Source organism: Meleagris gallopavo, chromosome 2 (genome assembly GCF_905368555.1).
Source record: "Meleagris gallopavo chromosome 2, MGAL_WU_HG_1.1, whole genome shotgun sequence".
In the NCBI taxonomy this organism is placed as follows: domain Eukaryota; kingdom Metazoa; phylum Chordata; class Aves; order Galliformes; family Phasianidae; genus Meleagris; species Meleagris gallopavo.
In genome coordinates this window covers 12,936,872-12,955,746 of record NC_139405.1, presented here as the reverse complement: position 1 = coordinate 12,955,746, position 18,875 = coordinate 12,936,872, and the positions used below count along the sequence as shown (strand labels likewise).

The following is an 18,875-nucleotide window of genomic DNA, read 5'->3' as shown; positions in this document are numbered from 1 at the left end:
TACATTTTTTATTCTAGAAATATTTTTTCCTTCCTCTTGCCATTTATTCATTCTTTAAAAACTGCTATGTTGTGATAAGTGGCATCTGTTGTTTCACCTGTGTTACTACAGATTTGTAATGGTAATGAAAGGTAATGAAGTCAATAACCTTGGAAGGCTTTGATGGGATAATCGTGTGCAGAAAAGAATAGTTGCTAGAGCACTTACCCAACTGGAACAACTGTGTTGGATTTTTATGTGTGTGAGGGTAGTGAAATCAGTAGATGCAATTCTAGTAAACTTTTCTTTAAAATACAAAATAATGACTACTGTAGCTTTTCTTCAAATGTTATGACCTAATGGCTTGCCAGTTTTTCTTTAATGTTATTTCATTACCTGTTCTAGTTAGGTGGGTTTTAAGAAGTTAGTAGGCTTATTTGTTTGTCTAACATTTGAAAATCAAGCTATTTTGAAGTTGTTCCTAGGAAATGAACAATTTTAGTTTATTATCAGCCTGGAGCATGTTATAAACTTGTATATACTTTTCTGCTTCTGAGTGAAACAAATAGAATTTTCTTATGCTGAAAGCAGAGGACCACTGCAAAGGGTGAGATGGGAAATTCTGAGATCTATTGAGATTTTTCTGTATTTTCTTTTACTGAGTGATATTTTTCACTGTTTATTTTCTTGAATTTCTTGCCTCAGGCAAAATATGTTTTCAAAACCATGATTTTGTAAGGTAAGACTATCAGACAAGCTGGTTGTTTTTGCATATGTAGACAGATGCAATACTTTGAGGGAGTTCTTGAGATTTTAAGGGCCTGTATGTTCTTTCGTATCTGACTTTTCAGTCAGAATACTGGTATGCTGTTCAACAGCTGTGAACTGATCTGCTTGACTCTTCCCCTTATTTTGTGAAAATGAAGGACCTAAGGTCATTAGTAATATCTTTGATAGTTTTAGATTAAAGAGTATTTAGTTTGGATGAGACAATTTATGTTTCATGAGTTTTCTGCATTTAATCTTGACATCAATAATTAACACTAAAAAAAAAAAAAAGAAAAAAGGAAGAAAAAAGTATGCGATAAGGAACGTTCATGTTGAACTTAATTTCCAAATCGCTTTTCTTCCCTCAGCCCACTTTGCTCAGGGCTGTAATTTGTAAGAAAGGAGTGCTTTGTTCAAGAATCAAGTTTATTCAAGTTACATTCAAGTCTATTCTTACCTGAGAAGGAAATAGCAGATATAGTAGGTGGGTGTTCACCAGAGCAGCTGGGACCTACCTCTGAGAGACTGACCCTTCTAGGTGAGCCACAAGGCTAAAACTCTTTCTCATGTGTTTCACCTTCCTCTCTTTAATCACAGTTCTGGTGGAGTGTTGGTGAAGTACAAAGATTTGTAATATTCTCAAACAGATGAAGCGCAAGATAGCTGGGTAGCTGGCCAGTGCTCGCCTGACAGTATTTGAAGTATATTTCATCTGTGGCTAACTACCCTGGCATTTTTTAGCTACTGCTGGTAAAATATTTAAGCTTGCAGTGACTGTTGCATTTGGAGGTTATTAGAAGTTTTTGAGTTCTTCAAACTGGATGTGGTTTCTTTTTCTCAAAGTTATGCAAGTCTGTGTCTGGAGTTTTGCTGCTGTAAAATCACCACTCTTGCAGGTCAAAGTGTGTCTGTGAAGAATTAGAAGATGTTTATTAATTGGTTGTTTGCTCAGCACTCTGCTCTTGTTTAAACTTGCATCTTTTGGGGTTAATTTCTGTTAGTTTGTATTCAAAAGTTATTAGAATCAGAATTATTAGTTCCGGCTAGTAAGCTTTTAGGTGACCTTTAGTATCAAAGTGGCTGTACGGGAATTTTCATCAGAAATAGAAACCAAGTTACTTTACTTTGGTTAGCAGATCCGGTTCTGCTTTCTAGATCTCTAGGGCAGACTGGCTACCATTACTATTTTGAAGGGAATTTCTTCAGCTGTCAGAATTTCTTTTAAATATTGACATGCTATTATGTTTAGTGTTAGTAGTAGTTACTGCCACCTTTCAATTTAGTGGCACAAAATGTAAATATCCATTTGTGTAACTTGTACATTTCTTTTTCAAGTTACACCCACACAGCAGTGTGTGGTGGGTCGCATACCATCTCATTAGGAAATCTGTGGGTGTTACACATAGGAGAAGAAAGAAAGAAAGAATGGAAAAATGAGAGAAAGTAGCCAAGACAAGCAAGTTCTTCCTATTCTTCCTTCTGTCTGAACAATTTCCCCACCCCTCCCAAATGGCCAGTAAGAACAATATGCCAAAGTAAGCTTTAATTTATTCTTTGGACATAGGCTTTGGTATAAACTATCCATTTCCTGTGTTTAATTAATGTCTGAAAGTGTCTAATTTTTCTATGTTTTATCTTTTTTAAAGAAATGTAAAATGAGGTAGATTTTAAAAGATTTGATTTTGCCTGTATCCAACCTGCATGGCCAAAATGTAGGAAGGGCATTAACAATATATGGTTTGCTTGCACTACTTGAAGTTCACTGAATTTAAGCCAACCAACAATAATAATTGTAATAATAACAATAAACATGTATTAGCAAATTTAACTCATTTAAAAAAACCAAAGTGTACTTACCTATTTTACTTTACGTTGCATAAGCTTTAAAGTTCTTTGTGTGTGTGTATATATATACATATAAAATATATACAAATATGTTTCTGCCATATGTTTTCAGTTTGCACCACTTATGCTGCTCAGTAACGTGTTGTTTTTAGCGATGGTATTGAGCATCTTTAGTCTTAGTGTCATAATATTCATCCAAATACAGTGTAGGCTTAAATAGGCTAAAAGCAAAGCCTGGCTTTTCACCTTCTCAAAAAGTGACTGTTTCTGATGAAGAGTAATAAAAATAAAGTGACTAGAGGCTATAAAGAGGATCATATAGAGATGCTGTATACAGAAGCTTGACAAAGGGAAGACTGTGGAAAATTAAGGAAGAAGCCAAAGTTCACATGGGCGTAGAGGAAAGAAAAAGGAGAACGTGTAAAGAAAATGTGGCCACTTTAGAAATGGAAGGAAAGAGGAAAGGAAGAAGGTATCTTGTAAAATGACCTCCTCCTTCTTCCCTCTCTTGAATGTGGAGAAAGTTCAATATGTTTATCCTACAAATCATTTTCAGATCTTTTTCATTCCTTCCCTAGCATCCTTGTTATTTGTCTTGGCTTGACGGTGGAACGTTTTTGCTCTGATTTCAGATCTTTGTATTGTACTGTGTTTCCTACTGTGGAAATAATTAATCACACGGCACAGATAGTTCACAGCCTGATTTTATCTGCATTTTCTGGAATAGAGTATTTTTAAAAAATATTTTGAACCTTGTTTTCTTAGAAGAGTTGAGCTAATTGTGATCATATTTTCTATCTGTTTCTGCTTGCCTGTCCATCTTCTCCCCCTGATTGCTTTTCCTAAACTGGCTGAACTTTATGACAGGTAGAAATTTCAGGGGATATGTTTGCCAGCAATTAACTAAAGATAAGCTTACTGAAATGAGGAACAGGAAGAAGTGCAAGTCCTTTGAGTAGTTTGGCCTTACAAAGACCCAGTGTCAAAGTTCACATCTTATTAAATATTAAAAAAAAAAACAAAACAATGGAGATTCTATTTCATAAGAAAATACATTTCATTTGTTCTGTTACTCATGAAACTTTTTTCTTTTTTTTTCTCCTATAAATACAAAAAATATTATGTGTTCACTATTTCTGTAGTAATTGAAATGTGTAAAGTATGCATAGGCTAAGTTCCCTGTTAGAATTCTGTGGCAGTAAAAGTGATTTAAAATATTCCCACTTGTCTAGCTTTAAACTCTTATTTCTCTGTGGTGAAATAGTGTTAAGTTTGTTTTTAACAAGAATTGTTTCATCTGTCTTCCTTAAAGAGCAACTCTACAAATCATTTCTGATCTCCCTTTTTTCTTTTTCCCCCAATCTGTGAACAAGTGGGCATCCAATGAAGTTATTGGAAGTGAAATTGGTTAGAAGAGCTGTGGAATTCTTTGCCAATGAAGGAGATAGATGTGTTCACAGATTTGGGCAAGAACATAAGAGAAGAACCCAGGAAGGATTTGGGATTCATGGAAATCTCCTAGGGCTCACTGAAGGTCCAAGCTGAGAAGGCTAGGAGAGGACTGGGGGGAAATAATTGCATACAGTTTGCTCTTGTTTTTTATCTTCCCTTCTACCCTTTTCTAGTGACATTAAATGCAAGGCATTGAGCTACACAAACCTTTGATCTTATCCATTATGACCTTTCTTACCATCATAAGGAAAAAGTCTGCACGATAAATGTTACTATGTCAGGGAGAGGTTGGTGTATTTCAAAGATTGTCAGAGGAAATTCTAGGCTTTCTAGATTGAAGGATCTGCATTTGTCTTTTTCCTGATATTAAACTGTTACTCACAGGATTTAGCAGTTGTTTTCTTTGTCTTGGGACATTTGCAGATGTAGCACCAGATCTGTTGAGTGCTTTCTCCTTATTTTAGTTCTGCCCTAGGTGCATCCCCCATGTGAAGTTATTTATAATCCTGGGTAAGAAATGAAATACTGTTATATTTATTTTAGAGATACCCTATAATGAAATGTTTTATATAGATACTGTTGAAAAGAAATATATCATTTGCTTAAAATAATAGGAGAGTTGTGTAGTTTGCTGTATGTCTTCAGTTTAGAAAACAAGCTTTACTTCTCATGTTTAATTAATATCTATTTAATTCATTGATTTTTTATTTTATTTTTATTTTTATTTTTTTTCTCACTTCCATCCTGTTTCTATCTTTTTTTTTTTTCTAATTCATTTTATGAAGAGAAAAAAATAGAAATTACTGCAGTATATGTATGTGAGCAAAGTGGGGCTGCATGGACAAACACAACAGCTACTATATTTAAGAAAGCTAAAAAGGTTTTCTGTAGCATCCAACTAGAACTGCATAGTAATCTTGCTGTTAATACCCTCGGCAAAGGCACATACATTTATGCAAATTAAAAATGTATTTTTTGTTGTTTACACTGTATAGTTATGAAAGGAGTAAGTAGTCATTAACCTTTACTTACAAAGTGGAATTATGTCTTCTCTTTCAGTGTATCGACACTGGCTAGAAGCTGATAGTCAATTCACCTATCCAAAACATGCAGCATATAATTAATTGTATCTAATTATATCTAACTTTGCAAATCTAGTGGTTTAAACTCTGTTCATAAGTAATAGAAGTAGGTGGGTGGTTGTCACTTCATCTGGTACACTGTAAAATACATCTTCGGATGATGTGAATCTGGAAGAGCTTGTTTGTCTCTATCAGTTAAAACTGGAATTCTGAATACAAGAATAGATGTTGCAAATTAAGCAAGATTAACTTGACTTTTAATTTCTGCTTTACATGATTGATATTCACTTGAGAATATCAAAATGAATCTCATTTTGACTGGGGCATTATATTGCTACTTTTGGTAGTATAACTTAGCACCTACCAGTTTTGGAATCTGCACGGAGGGATTTTGAAAATAGTTCCTTAAGCACTGGCTATTTCTTACACCACTAACAGATTCTTCTTTGCGCATCTGTTCATCTTGGAAGTACTTTGTTGTGTACACTGTATAATTTTTAAAGCTTCCACCTTTACCTGGAAGCAGGAATCCAGAGGATAGGATATCAGTGTTATCTTCTTTAGACCTGCTTGAACATGAGGAACAGTGGGAATGGATTTTTAAAGTGCTTGCTGTTCCAAGAGGATTTTTCTGAGGAATAAATTTGACTTTTTGTGCTTCCATCCATAATGAACACGGCAAACCGGTTTTCTACTGGGAACATTTCATAGATTCCGTGGTCTGCATTCAATAGATGCTCAAATTCCTTTTGGTAGAGTATCTAAGATATTGCAGAAGAAATGGTCAGTATGAGAGAGCTGATTTTCCTTAGCTGTCTGATTTTTACAAATAAATCTGAGGGATTGCTTGGAGACTGTGCTGCTTGGAATGTTCCACAGATAAGTACAAATGTCATCATCTTCTAGTGAGGGCATTTTGGCAATAATAAATGCATTCTCCTGAAGCAGAGTGTGTGGAAGCATCTAAATCTCGTCTGGCCATGTATTTGTGTTTGGCTAAATTTTAACATAGTATGAATATGCCTTAGGATTTATCTTTTTTTTCCTAGCTCGTGTACATAAGAGTGCATTTATAGTTTGTTTGTGTGCACACTGGGCCTACTTACTGGGTATCTTTACATTACTGTTGTGGTTCTTTTCCTTGTGCAGCTGTGGTGACCATGTGCTTAAGTTGTCTCAAACAAACAAAAAAATCCTACAGAACTTTGAAATTCTCTGTGCTGGTGGGACATGGATTCCCTTGAGGTAATAAAAAATCATAAGTGGTCTCATTGAGCAATGATAGCAGTCACTGAGTTTTGCAGGGACCATTTTAGTAGCCACATGTTTACAACATCAAGATCTTCATTGGCATCTTGGATTTTGGAGTTTCTTGTAGAACTATTAAAAATAAAAGGAATACAACTGTGAAAATACAGATAATGAAATTGGATGTAAAGGAAACTGTTTCTAAGGGGAGAAGAAAGAGTCTTTAATAATTAACTTTTTAATTTAAAAATTAGCTTCTTCTGTCTTTTTAATTAGTTCACAGTATAATAAATGAGGTGGGAAAAAATAAGGATTTGATTTTTTTTTTTTTTTTACATTGACATGATATAGGATTCCTTTAATTAAAAAAATAAAAAATAAAAAGAAGATACTCTAAATATTTTCAAAGAGAGCAACACTATTTTGGTTCTGAAGTAAGCAAGATAGAAAAAGGATCTGAAACAAAGCCTAAAAGAAATATGATTTCCTTAGAAATATTTGGAAGAATTTACTTAATTGCAACCAGAAGTTTGACCTGGAAGTGTAATGTTTTGACCTTTTAGCTGCCTGGTTTCCTAAATGTGTTGTTTTGTCCCCTCTAAACTGTGAGAAAATCTGTTTCACACATCTTTAACCCTTTCATTCTCTAAAAATGTTAGTAATGTCTCCAAACCATAACCAGCAATCTAACAAAACCAGAAACTTAAATTTCATTATCATATAAGGAGAAAATTGCAATCATTTTTGTGGGCTTCTTTACGTTTGGAAGTTTTTTCTAAGGCTTTACAGAAATTTATGCAGATAGAGATGGAAGGCCAGTTCATGGAAAAAAACTCATGCATACTTTCCTTACCTAAGTCAGAGAAAGCAATTATCTGATTCTGTGTATTAGATTCTGTTGAGCCATCACTAGTCAAGGTGCTAGCTATATTGTTTGTTACACACTGAATATTTCCACTGACTGAAAATGTTCATAACGTGACCGACAGCCCATAATCAAAACTACACCTGCTGAACTTTGCAGAGACTGGATCTTAATTTATTAAAAATGTATGGAACTAAACTAAAATTTAGTAGTGCAGCAAATAAAGAAGACTTTTACTTGAGAGGGGAAAAAGATTGAATGCAATATTGAATATGCATTCTAGAGATGGTAACAGGATTTGATGAATTCAGTCAACCTCAGACGAGATAATCTCATGCAGAGCAAAGTACAGTTATTGAAGCAGAAACATTCTACTGTTAGGTGGTCAGTATACATATGTGTAGAAAACAAAATGATGTAGATGGCAAAGCTTGCTTTAGAGAAGAAAATAGAAGTCCTCTTTGCTGTCTATCATTTGTTTGCTTGTTTAAAGATATTTAGATTTCTTTAGTGTATGTACATTTGTGTCATGGGATATAGGTAATGCTTGTCTGTTCTTTTCTCTTGTATTTCCATGGCACTTGATAAGTTCACAGATTCCATCCTTTTTGATTTTGCTATTGAATATTGAGGAGTGGACATGTTATTTAGCTTTTTTTCACTTAGTATCTAGTACACTGATATTCAGCTGTGTAATTCAAATGGTCCCTTATAATACTGTATTCTTGAATAAACTTAATGGAGCAGGTTGCAGCATACCCTTCTGAGATGAGGTGCCAGCTCTTTGCGCCTCAGCCAGCCCCTGCTTCACTGCTTGAGCCAAGTGACACTGGTCAGATAATCACAATCTTTGGTTGTTCATGGGACCTATACATCAGAGCTTATTAGAGGAAAAAGGTGGACACTTGTTTTGAGGTACAGCATTTTAGCAGCTGACTTAATTATGGCCCATTTGCTAGCTGGCATTTTAAAAGAGAAAATACAGAAGACTTCATTGTCAAGGCCTTCCTCCTATTTGCTGTGCTCCAAAATTTCTTCCTGTTCTGAGTTGTTGGAAGCCTAAGAAGAGACTGTTGTGTGAAAGTACCCGTGAACTCCTTGTGACAACACTGTGAAATGCATACTGGTTCCAGTTCACAGGCATCTCCTGGAACTTGCTTGCTTTTGATGTGCCTCCTGGATGATAGGGTACAAGAAAAGAGGGATCATGGCCATCAACATCTGTCTGTTGGTTGGTTCCATGTTCACTGTTGCTATATATCAAGTTCACCTTTGGAGAAAGTACGTTTTCACATTTTATGCTGTCTTTTTAAAGTTCTGTGGAAGGTATCTGTTACTGGCTTTTCTTTCCCACTCGTGCCTACACCTGTCTCCAGAGGCAGACTATCTGGACTTTTTCTCCAAACCCATGGGTTTTGAACATGTGGGTAAATGTATATTGTATCACATGGCTATAAAACTTGTTCCTGATGTTTTTAGTGACCCTTGCCTAAAGAACATGTTATTAGCAGAAGATGAAAGTCTTTTCAGCTATGAGGTTAAAACCGTTTCCTCTTGGGGAATATGATTTTACAGAATTTACTTCCTATTACCAGAAGGCAAAAAAAATAGAGCCTGCAAATCTGTAGATGATTTGATTGCCTTTGAGAATCTTTCAGCACTGTAGTATTGGCACCTACAATGATGTGGTGATAATAAGATAATAGGAGGAACCAGTCATATTAGCTAAATTCTGAAAAGTTCCTTTTCACATTCTGGTTGAGCTTTTATACTAGACTTGACTTTTTTTTTGTAGAGATTCCTGCCATTTAGAGCTGCTGGTGCATGGTGATACAGCTACTTTGAAGAGACTTGAGATTTTCTGCTGCTGCTGATTTGTGTTGTGTCACAGTGTTTACTGCAGGGTTTGTTTTTCAGCTGTCAATGCCTTTTGGCAGACATTGACAAATGCCTTCCTCCTCCTAAGTTGTCAGGCCTGTTCCAGTAGTTAAAAAGCTCTTTACATGTGGTCAGGACTGCAGCTAATGTGTTAGAAACGACAAGGATTCATAAGTAGCTTTCAGTTTGTGTGGTGAAGCCTGTCACAATAAATGATATGGTCATAAAGATCAACCAAAAGGTGAAATCAAATCTTGTCTCCTATTAGAAAACAACAGTCTGTGGGAATGGTGCGCTGATCTTCAAATATATGACTTTACTTTATCTGGTTGGATACATTAGCAGCTGATGCCAGGTATTATTTCTTTTACATTATGAATGAATTGTGAAAAAGCTGGATCAGTTTGCCTCTCCATCTCTGGATATAGTGATGGGAGGGCTGTCTTCTCCTTCAGAGCTGCTGAGGATCATCATCAGATGCATTTCTTACCTTGAGTCTGCATAGTCTGATACATGCTTTTCTTCTCAGTTCTTTTCGCTAGCCAATAAATGCCTTATAGTAGATCCAGTTTGCCCATTACAGCTCTGATGGGAGAATAAATCCTACACCTCCTGGTTAGCAGAGAGCCCTGCAACCCTACTCTGCTCTTGCTTTTAGATTTCATCATATGGCTCGATCCGGTTTTGCTACTAATGGCTCATATGCTGAAAGTTTTAGATGATTTGCTATGCTCAACTCTCTATAATGTGACAGCATAAAGGATTCTGGTAAGCGTATCTTGTCCTGTCTTAATCCGATTCTTTTGAAGCTTGTTTAATTGCTTTACCTCAACCAGGGATCCTGTTCTCTGATAGAAACCAAATCTTTGTCCCATGTCCTCTACAAGCCAGATCTCTTAACTATGTTATCAAGTGGCCTGTGCTGAGAAGACTTGGCAAATAGAAGAGTAGCGCTATTACTGATCAAATTGTGAAAGGGAAGAGTAAGGGGAAAAAAGAGTGATCAGTTTTTACTTGTACTTGGTTTAAACTGGCTTTTTAAAAGGTACCCTGGAAAATACAGACGTACATCACTGAATTTATTTGCAGATATAAGAGTTTTCAAGAACAAACCTTGTATATTTGTAATGTGAGGAAGCTGTTGGTAGAACTGTAAAGAACAGAGTCTTTTGGTTTTGTGCATGGAAAACAGAACCTGCAGTGCTGTGTTACATGCCTTTAGCTTGTGTCTGACTCTTCCTGACATGTGCATACATGCACACAAACAAACAGGTGCATATGAATATAATCAATACAGCACCCAGGCTTTTCTCTTGGTCCACACTTTACTGTATATAACTATGGTGGCCAAAATGCTTTTTCCTTAACTATTAAGAAACAAAAATAAAAAATTAAGGTGGCATTGATGTTTTTCATTACATAATTACTTGCAGGTACTTATCACTTTCAATAATGAACATTGAAGAAAATAATTTAAAACTTCTTTGTCTTGGGGGAATAATGTATAGAAAGGCTGCATGAGATCCTCAGCTGTGTAAGCTGGTCTGAACCCACTGTTGGTGTATGAAAATCTGCACTAGGGGAAGATCTGTTACACTTCTTCTCACTACTTATGAAATTGATAGGGTTTTTGGGGGGAGGATCTGAGGGTAGTGATATGGAAATTCTGTTCGCAGTTGGAACCCTGCAAAAGGCTCAGGAAACCTGAGTAGCTTCTTGTGTTGTTCTTTCCCCCCCATTCTGCTGCCCCTAGTTTATCCTATGCTCAGACTCAAACTTACATGCAACACTTCCCATTTGCTTTTGAATCTTGTCTAAATTAGAGCTCATGACCTGGAACAGCTAATTTGAATATGTGCATTTGTTCTGGGGGAGGAAATCTGCACAATCACCAGTAGGTTTAGAATAAAATACTTTTTTTTTTTTTTTTTTTTCCCTTTTGAAGTTTACAGACGATCAGGAATTTGGATTGGGTGATGAATAATTTTAAGTGGAGAAGTATGACCGCTAAAAAGGACTGTAATAATATGTCTGTAGAGCACTTTGAAGATGAAAAACTTTATGTACTGTAAACACTATTACTAGTGTAGCTTAATCTGGAATAATTAGCATGAGCAAAACATAATTTTATTTAATGTAAAATACAGTAGTTCAGTAAGTCTGATGCACCTGTGTATTTATTTTCACACTGTGACCAAGGAAATTCATCCTCTTTTCTGACATATGTTACAAGGCTTTGAGATTTTGCTTTACATAGAGACTGTGCTAGTCCAGAATAACCTGCCAGAAATGTGAAATGTCTCAGCTAGGAGGTAAAAAGAGATGTGGGTTTGGGTGTTTTTTTTTAAATTATTATTATTTTTAATTTTTTTTATTTTTAATTTGCTTGTGTTTAAAGATAATATAGAAGTGTTGCACAACGTGTCAAATATGGAAGTGTTCAGGGGGCAAGTCAGCCTCCTTGAACTTGTGCTGTGGCTTTGAAGAAGACTTCTGTGAGTTTTGTTACAGAGCCGTGCAGGTGCCAGATTTTGCTGGGAAGCGAACACCTGCCAGGCTGCTCCAGATAACTCAGCAGCTCGGAGGCATTTTCCCAGGCTCCCAGCTGAATGGTCGCTAATAGCCGTGGGAGAGGGCTTCCCACTGCTCTGCACTGCTCCACAGCCGCCTCTTGGCAGCCTCCTGGAAGCTCAAGGCAGCTTGGCTGCAGCCTCCTTTGGAAAGGAAAGCAAGTGTTGCTGGATAGTTTTACAGTACAGAGTCAGTGTCTGATACTTCCTCTCGGTGTCTTGGGACCATGAAATATAACAAGCAGGGCAAATTACCATTCCCTTAAAAGGCAGCACTCACTGGGCATGTTACAGCTGAAAGTGAACTGTGGCTTTTCTAGAATTACTTCTATTCAGTCACATTTGGGGTTACTTTTTTTTAATTATTATTCTTTTTTATTTTTTGGTTGGTTGTTTCTTACTGCTGGGATCTGATCTTTTGGATTTAGAAGAAAAACAAACTCCAAACTACCTTTTTTTCTTTCCTACCTTTGTTGGTATTCTAAAGACGGAGCTATGTCTACGTTTTATGATGAAGAGGAAATCAAAGATTGGTCCGAGTAGGTTTGCTGATTCCAAGATGTGTGAAATTTCTCTGTTTCTGGCTACAAAACAGTCTTTGTAGCTTAGGGTAAAGCTTGAAAAGAATGCTTAAAAAGTTAATGCTAGATTATTTTGTCCTTCCTTCCAGATAATATGACGAGCAACTTTTGGTCCTCTCTGTGTATACACTGGTCTTCTTTCCTGGAGCATACTTTACAGCTTGCCCTGAAGCCATGTTAGCATATGCTGGTATATAAACAGTACTGATAGTGGACAAGTCTGAATTTGAGAGCAGATGCAGACTCACGCTGAGTAAGCATGTAGAAAGTTTAAAAACTTGCAAGATGCATGAGATTGTCAGACAAGATGTCCTTTTGGCTCTTAGTTTTTAGCTTCGTATTTCATGAAGCAAAAATGGTTAATTGGATAATATATTTCTCTTGAAGGAAGCAGAAAGAGGTTATTGCAGTTTTTATAGCTCTGCAGTAATCCAGACTGTTTTAATACTGGAAAGTTTGTGAACTGTAGTTGACTTTATAGGCACGATTAGATGTCACATATGAGAGGATTTTAAAATATTTGTTAAATATAGCTGTATGGTAGTTTCAAAATATAGGTATTTTGAATGCAGCTCACCTTAAATTTTTGTCACTCTTATCAATAAATACAGCAAATAATCATCTTTACTGGCTTTTTCAATGAAGTCAAATATAAATGGTCATGGGAAGTCATAGAAACTAAAATTCTTTTCTAGTATTAATCCCTCTGGGCAGAGATTATTTCTTCAGTTGCCAATTCCCTATCAATACTCCGCAATACTCAAGCAATCAGGCTTGAGGTGACACTGCAAAAATTGTGTAGAGCTGTCTGCATCTCTTATTTATATGTATTACTGGGTTGGAGGTATGTGTTCTCCAGAGGACAGTAACTGAAGAATCAAGAGCCTTGGAGAGGAATTTGATATTTTGTTCACACCATTTGTCAATCAAATATGATTAAATACTTCTCAGAGAATACCAGAACAGCATGAGAAATAATCAGATATGCATGTCACCTGATTCTTAAAAGAATGTCAGGAATGGTGTACCATGCTTTTCTCTGTGCAAAAGCAGAAGATGCGTACATTTTCATTTCTGTTCCTTCCCAAGAAAAATACCTTAGGAGTGTCCCTGACACACAGAGATGATAAGATTCTTACTCTCTTCTAGGAAATTCATTGTGAAGTTGTACTTTTATGCATGTAACTTCTTTGGCATTACAGAGATCACAGTGGAAATGCTATCGTCATGCTAATAACTTACTAATATGAAAGGCAAATTCCTTGCTTTGGCTAGCTCTACCAACAGTGTTGAAGAGCTGTGGATGCCAAACTGGAAATAGCTAAATGTAATTTTCTTTAATTGAGTTCATAAATATACAGTTAATAAAGATGATGGATTACATCCAAATTTTTCTGTAGCACTCATCATTTTCAAGGGATGGTTTAACTTGTCACATCTTGACTTGATCTTTAAAGGGAAGTCAGAATTTAGGTATCTTCCCGAGGGGAAGGAAAAAAGATGGCTGATAAATTTCAAGGGTTTTGATTGTGATGAATAACTGTAGTTCTTAACAGGACATGATGTTGCGCAGTGCTTCATGGAGAGCTCAGGAGGTCTGGAGCACAAGCAGGAGAGGTTTAGAGTCTGTAGGAAAGGACATGCATTTTTCCTGGTTATGCTTAGGAATAAGGCATGCCTTGGCACTTGCTCAGAAGAGATTAGGATGGGAGCATACGGGCTTTCCTGACTTCCTTCTAAACAGCTGGAGAGAAGAACAGCAGCAGCAATTGACTTTTGAACTCTTCTATGATAATTGCACCAACGGTGACTGTCTTAGAAACACATCAATAAAATAAGCATCGCAAAACTCATCAGAGCTAGAGGAAATACCATTAGCTGTCTTGCAAATTCATTTTACTGAGGTGTATAGAATGACTATAGAGGAAGGAATCACAAATTCTAACTTTCAATTTCAAGGGGAGTTAAGTTGCTAAATACCTTTATAAATTAAGTCATAACTCATTCACTCAGTGTCATTTGCGAATTAAAGCAGAACAGAAGTAAAATCTGATTTTCTTAGCTGTTGTCTAATTATCTCTTTGCTGCAATACAATCCTTTCTGTCATTTTCTCATACTCCTGAGGCACAAGGATTTTTATTATTCTCAGAATCAGAAACTGAGGATGTGTGTATGCTACAGGTATCTGCCGTGGCAGCCAGGCTAACTCTGTTTACTTGTAGATACTGAAGAGTCTCGATGTATGCATTTCTTACTTAATTCAATGTAACTAAATAATTAGGCCTTTTGTGTGTGGTTTTCTTTTTTTTATTAGACAACCTTTTTCTATCAGCTTTTGAGTATGTCATCTTTCTCTAGAAAGAGGTGGAATGGAGTTAAGTAAATGGTATCAGTAGTTTTCTGGTAGAATATGTATGAAAACCATATAGTACCTAGGACTGCAGCCTTTTGAACTAGTGACTCAACATTAGACTGTGAAGTGGGCGACATCTGTGATTAATTAATTGACTTAAATTTATTTCTATGGTTGTAACCAGAACTTGAAGGATAGTGAAGTGCTTGGATTTTTTCATTCCAAACACTACTTTTTGAAGACTTCAATATGAATGGTTTCTTTTTTTTTTCCCTCTACAGTTATATTTTCTCTCAGCCAATCCTATCTTTGTAGACGTACTGTACTTTCAGACCACAATGCTCAAGATACATTTACACTTATTATCTTTTTGTTTTATGTTGCAGCCAACAATTTTCACATTACTGCCTACTTTATGAAGAGATGGGTTAATCTCCGTTGTGCTCTAGGGAAACGTTATCGTGGTAAGGAATCAGTTTCAAATAGCATTACTTAGAATTATGCATTTCTGTGAGTAAAAATAAAAGGGAACTTATAGCTGTTAGCTTTTGATCTACTTAAGATTTGTTTTAAAGCTAGAATTTGTTTACTCTAGAATATGTTGTCTAAAAAAAATGAGAAATATTTCTTAAGATGTGATTATTATTCTTTTTAAACTTAATTTTAAATTTTTGTAGTCTTGCCTTGGGTTTATCAGCTAAGTCATACCAATTTCTGTATGAATGATGAGACTCAGCATTTTACTGAGTCTCTACAGGGTGAATCAATGAGAGGTTGCAGTATGAATCATTTCATTATTGCTTGAGTGTCTTGTGACATCAACTATATAATACAAGTGTATGCAAGAAAAAGCTTTAATTCAACTTAGCGCTATAAAATCTTTACATAGGTGATATCATTGGACTAAGTCCTTTTTTCGTGTTTTCTCAAGCCAAGATGCTCAGTAAGGAAGTGATATCAATCCTGTCCTGCCAACAGCAATAAAGAGAAACAGTAATGATCACTGCCCGTTGTGCTTAGCTTTTCATATTTTTCTTTTCATTTAAAACAAATCCAGCCCCTAAAGATATACTGATTATTTGAGTGGCTATTTTAAAGATTTTTTTTTTTTTTTAATTTTAAATTCATTATATTCATGAGTGTTTAAATTTTTCTTCAAATACCAACCTTTTTTTATTCTAACTCTATATTGGTGGAAGAGACTGGAATGTTGATCTTGAATGTTTTGTTGAACTTCCGTCTGCCTCCTGGAAGAACTGTATCTGCAGTACTGTCTCAGCACTGTTTTCTCTGTATTAAATCCAGACCTTTTTCAAGGTCAATGAATACCTACTTTCAATTTGTTAGCCAGAAAGTGCGATTGTTATAAAGTATAACAATAAAGATTACTAACCAGAATAAACTTGCTGTACCAGCGCTGCCAAAAAGCAAGGCTTTGATTCTGCAGTCAAAATTTTCCTTCTACATGAAGTTCGTAGCAAGAAAGGAGCTTCTTTTTGCTGAGTTTCACTACTAATAAATAGCAGAACACATATCCTCAAAAAAATTAAGTCCTGATGTTTCTTTTCTGAGAGAATATACCTAGTATTCAGCAAACCGACAAGGAGCCTAACAGAAAAAGAATCCTGCATATTGTGATTGGTTTCTCAGTATCTAAAGTGAACTTATCTAAGAGATGATTCTTGGAGCCCCATGTAACAAATTTAGCCTTTGTGAAAAGTTGTGCAGCTTTTCTTCACAACCCTTTGGAAGTAACATGTGGACTGCTCACAGTTTGAAAGCCACTGTACAAGACCTTTGGGGATGGCCTTCAGCTCTTGAGAATACAACCTGAGAAACAATAGTCTGGTGATAAGGCACAGCCACAGCATGAATATTTCGTTGGAAACAGTTTTGCTAACAGTTGATATTTCTGAAAGGCTCATCATATTCATTATGCAGTTATAGTAGCTTAACTAGCTGTTGTGCCAATAAAGATGTGTCTGAATTCTCTCTATAATTTTTCAAACAGTGACAAGTAGAAGATAATCTGTTTTAACGTCCCTATCTTTCATAGCGATGATTTGAGCAAAGTCACTGCTGGTGAGCCCTTGGAGTGCTTTGTCAGGTACTAGTGGTGGTGGTAAAGAAGCACGACCTTCTAGAGAGCCATTTGCCCATATGGAGGATCGGTGCTGACAAATTGTTTACATTCAGTACCCTATTTATTATGTAGAAACCCTTCAATTTTCAGTCCTCTGTAAACAGAGATTTAGTTGTGTTTGCAACAAACTATGTAAACTTGAGTAAAATATATGATTCAATAACAGTTTACTGATTTATTTATTTACTTTGACTGCAGTCAGAGTTGGAAACACTTGTCCATAGGCTGAATTATTATATCAAGTCCTGTTGGAATATGTTGTGCTATGTTGTGCTGTGTTACAGACATGATTAACAGCTTTTGTTATGATAGGACTAATTACCAAAATAGCACAGAATAAGTGGTTAAGTGTGTTTTCTGTAGGTTCTGTCTGGTGTATTTGTCCAGAGGTATGTGTGGGCTTATTTGCAGCTGTGACTGTCTTCTTGGGAACTAAGCTTACTCTGAAATGCCGATTTATTTTTTTTTAATGATTTGAAACAAAAATGAACTGCATGCATGTTTTCAGTATGTGTTTTTTTAATATGTGTATAATTTTTGTCTTCTTTCTGATTATTTCTGCATAGAGCTACGTATGTTTCCAGACAAATTTGTTGTTTGTATCAGTAAACTTGAATTTAATCCAAGCGCTTGGACATGTGAAAATGGTGCACTGGTATGTACAAAGCTGTTCTATAATTTTTCTGGTTTATTTTATAGTGGTAAGATGAATGTGTACATATATATAGCTGTAACTATCTGTATATTTGTGAACGTCATCCTGTGATCAAAATGTCACATTAACAGTTGTACAAAATATTCAGGAAGAGATCCTTAAGTGATTGTTTGTAGCAGACAAGAATTTTTGGAATTTTTGGAAGCTCAGCATTTTCAGAGGAAAGTAAGGCTCAGAATTTTGTAATTTATCCTTGAAACACATTATTTTCCATGAGGATAATGGAGCAGATTCTAATGTCAGTGGCTTTTTTGTATGTTTTCTTAGCACTTGTTCTACAAGACAACTCAAATGAGTCGGTGCTAGGCCCTGTTGGGGGGGAAAAAAGTCCCCAAGCATTTATGGGCGGTGGTGTGTAGTTAAATACCATAAACAATTCTGCTTAAATATTTCATCTTGAGGGCTTTATAAGGGTCAAAGGCTCATGAATTTCATGCTGCAGTTAACTGCCAGTTGTCTCAGGAGTGTTCACATTGGCCCAGGTGGCCTGAGGTACAGCGCACGGTCTGCTCTGTGCTTGCAGTAAGAGTCAGCATTACGTGGTGATCTCTATGAATGTGACAGTCATTTGTCTTGGATATATTAAAATATATATTCGACATCTTAAAAAACAATCTAAACACTGTACTTAGTACTTTTTTATATCAAGCGGGTTTGTATTTACTGTACTTAATGCAGTTTTTATTATCTTGATTCTTCACCTGGTAAATATCCTTAAATGTCAAAGCAGTAAGGAAATACTTTTCTCAGGAAGACATAAGTCTAACTGCTTTACAAGAATTTTGCTATTTTGAAAATTATTATTTTCTCAGTATTATCTTGAAAAACTATTTAGATGCTTTTAATAGAAAATCCTGCCTTTGCATTTTGACTGAGAAATAGTTATTTCTTGTTTAAGAACCTCTTATGAAATATCCAATTTCCTCCTTTGTTATTTATTTCCTCCTTTGTATTTAAATTTGATTGATGATAAATTTTCTTCCTAGTTTCTTTCTGTGAGTCTGCGTAGTAAGAAGGCAAATGAAAAATAGAATTATATGGTCTTTAGTTTGACTATTTGGAAATTTGATCTGATATATGGAAAGTCCTGGTCATTTTAAAAGGGTCTTTAAATGTTTATGTTTAAAAACCAAACAAAAACAGCAGCAAAAAAATCCCACATCAAATAATCTCAGTGGGATCATACTCAAATCAATACTAAAGCCTTGGGAGTTTGCTTTACTTACAGATGCAGTTCATGCACATAGAACAGGTGGGCATGATCAGTGTAGTGTGTTGGTAGAAGAGAATAAAATAAAGTTTTCCTTATGTCATCGTCCCTGATTTGAAAACTAACAAGAAGCGAGTAGACCCACAGCAAACGTTCTGCAGTACTTTCTGAACTCTTGTCACACT

General features: G+C 35.8%; 1 protein-coding gene across 3 annotated transcripts in view; it reads left to right on the top strand.

The window, feature by feature from the left end:
- Positions 1 to 18,875, top strand: part of SLX4IP (SLX4 interacting protein) — a 120,150-nt gene that overhangs the window by 43,102 nt on the left and 58,173 nt on the right. For all 3 annotated transcript variants that reach the window (XM_085218957.1, XM_085218956.1, XM_085218955.1), the window contains exons 6-7: positions 15,009 to 15,086; positions 17,332 to 17,420. In XM_085218957.1, the coding sequence (XP_085075083.1) occupies positions 15,009 to 15,086; positions 17,332 to 17,420 (167 nt within the window). The remainder of the gene's footprint in view (positions 1 to 15,008; positions 15,087 to 17,331; positions 17,421 to 18,875) is intronic.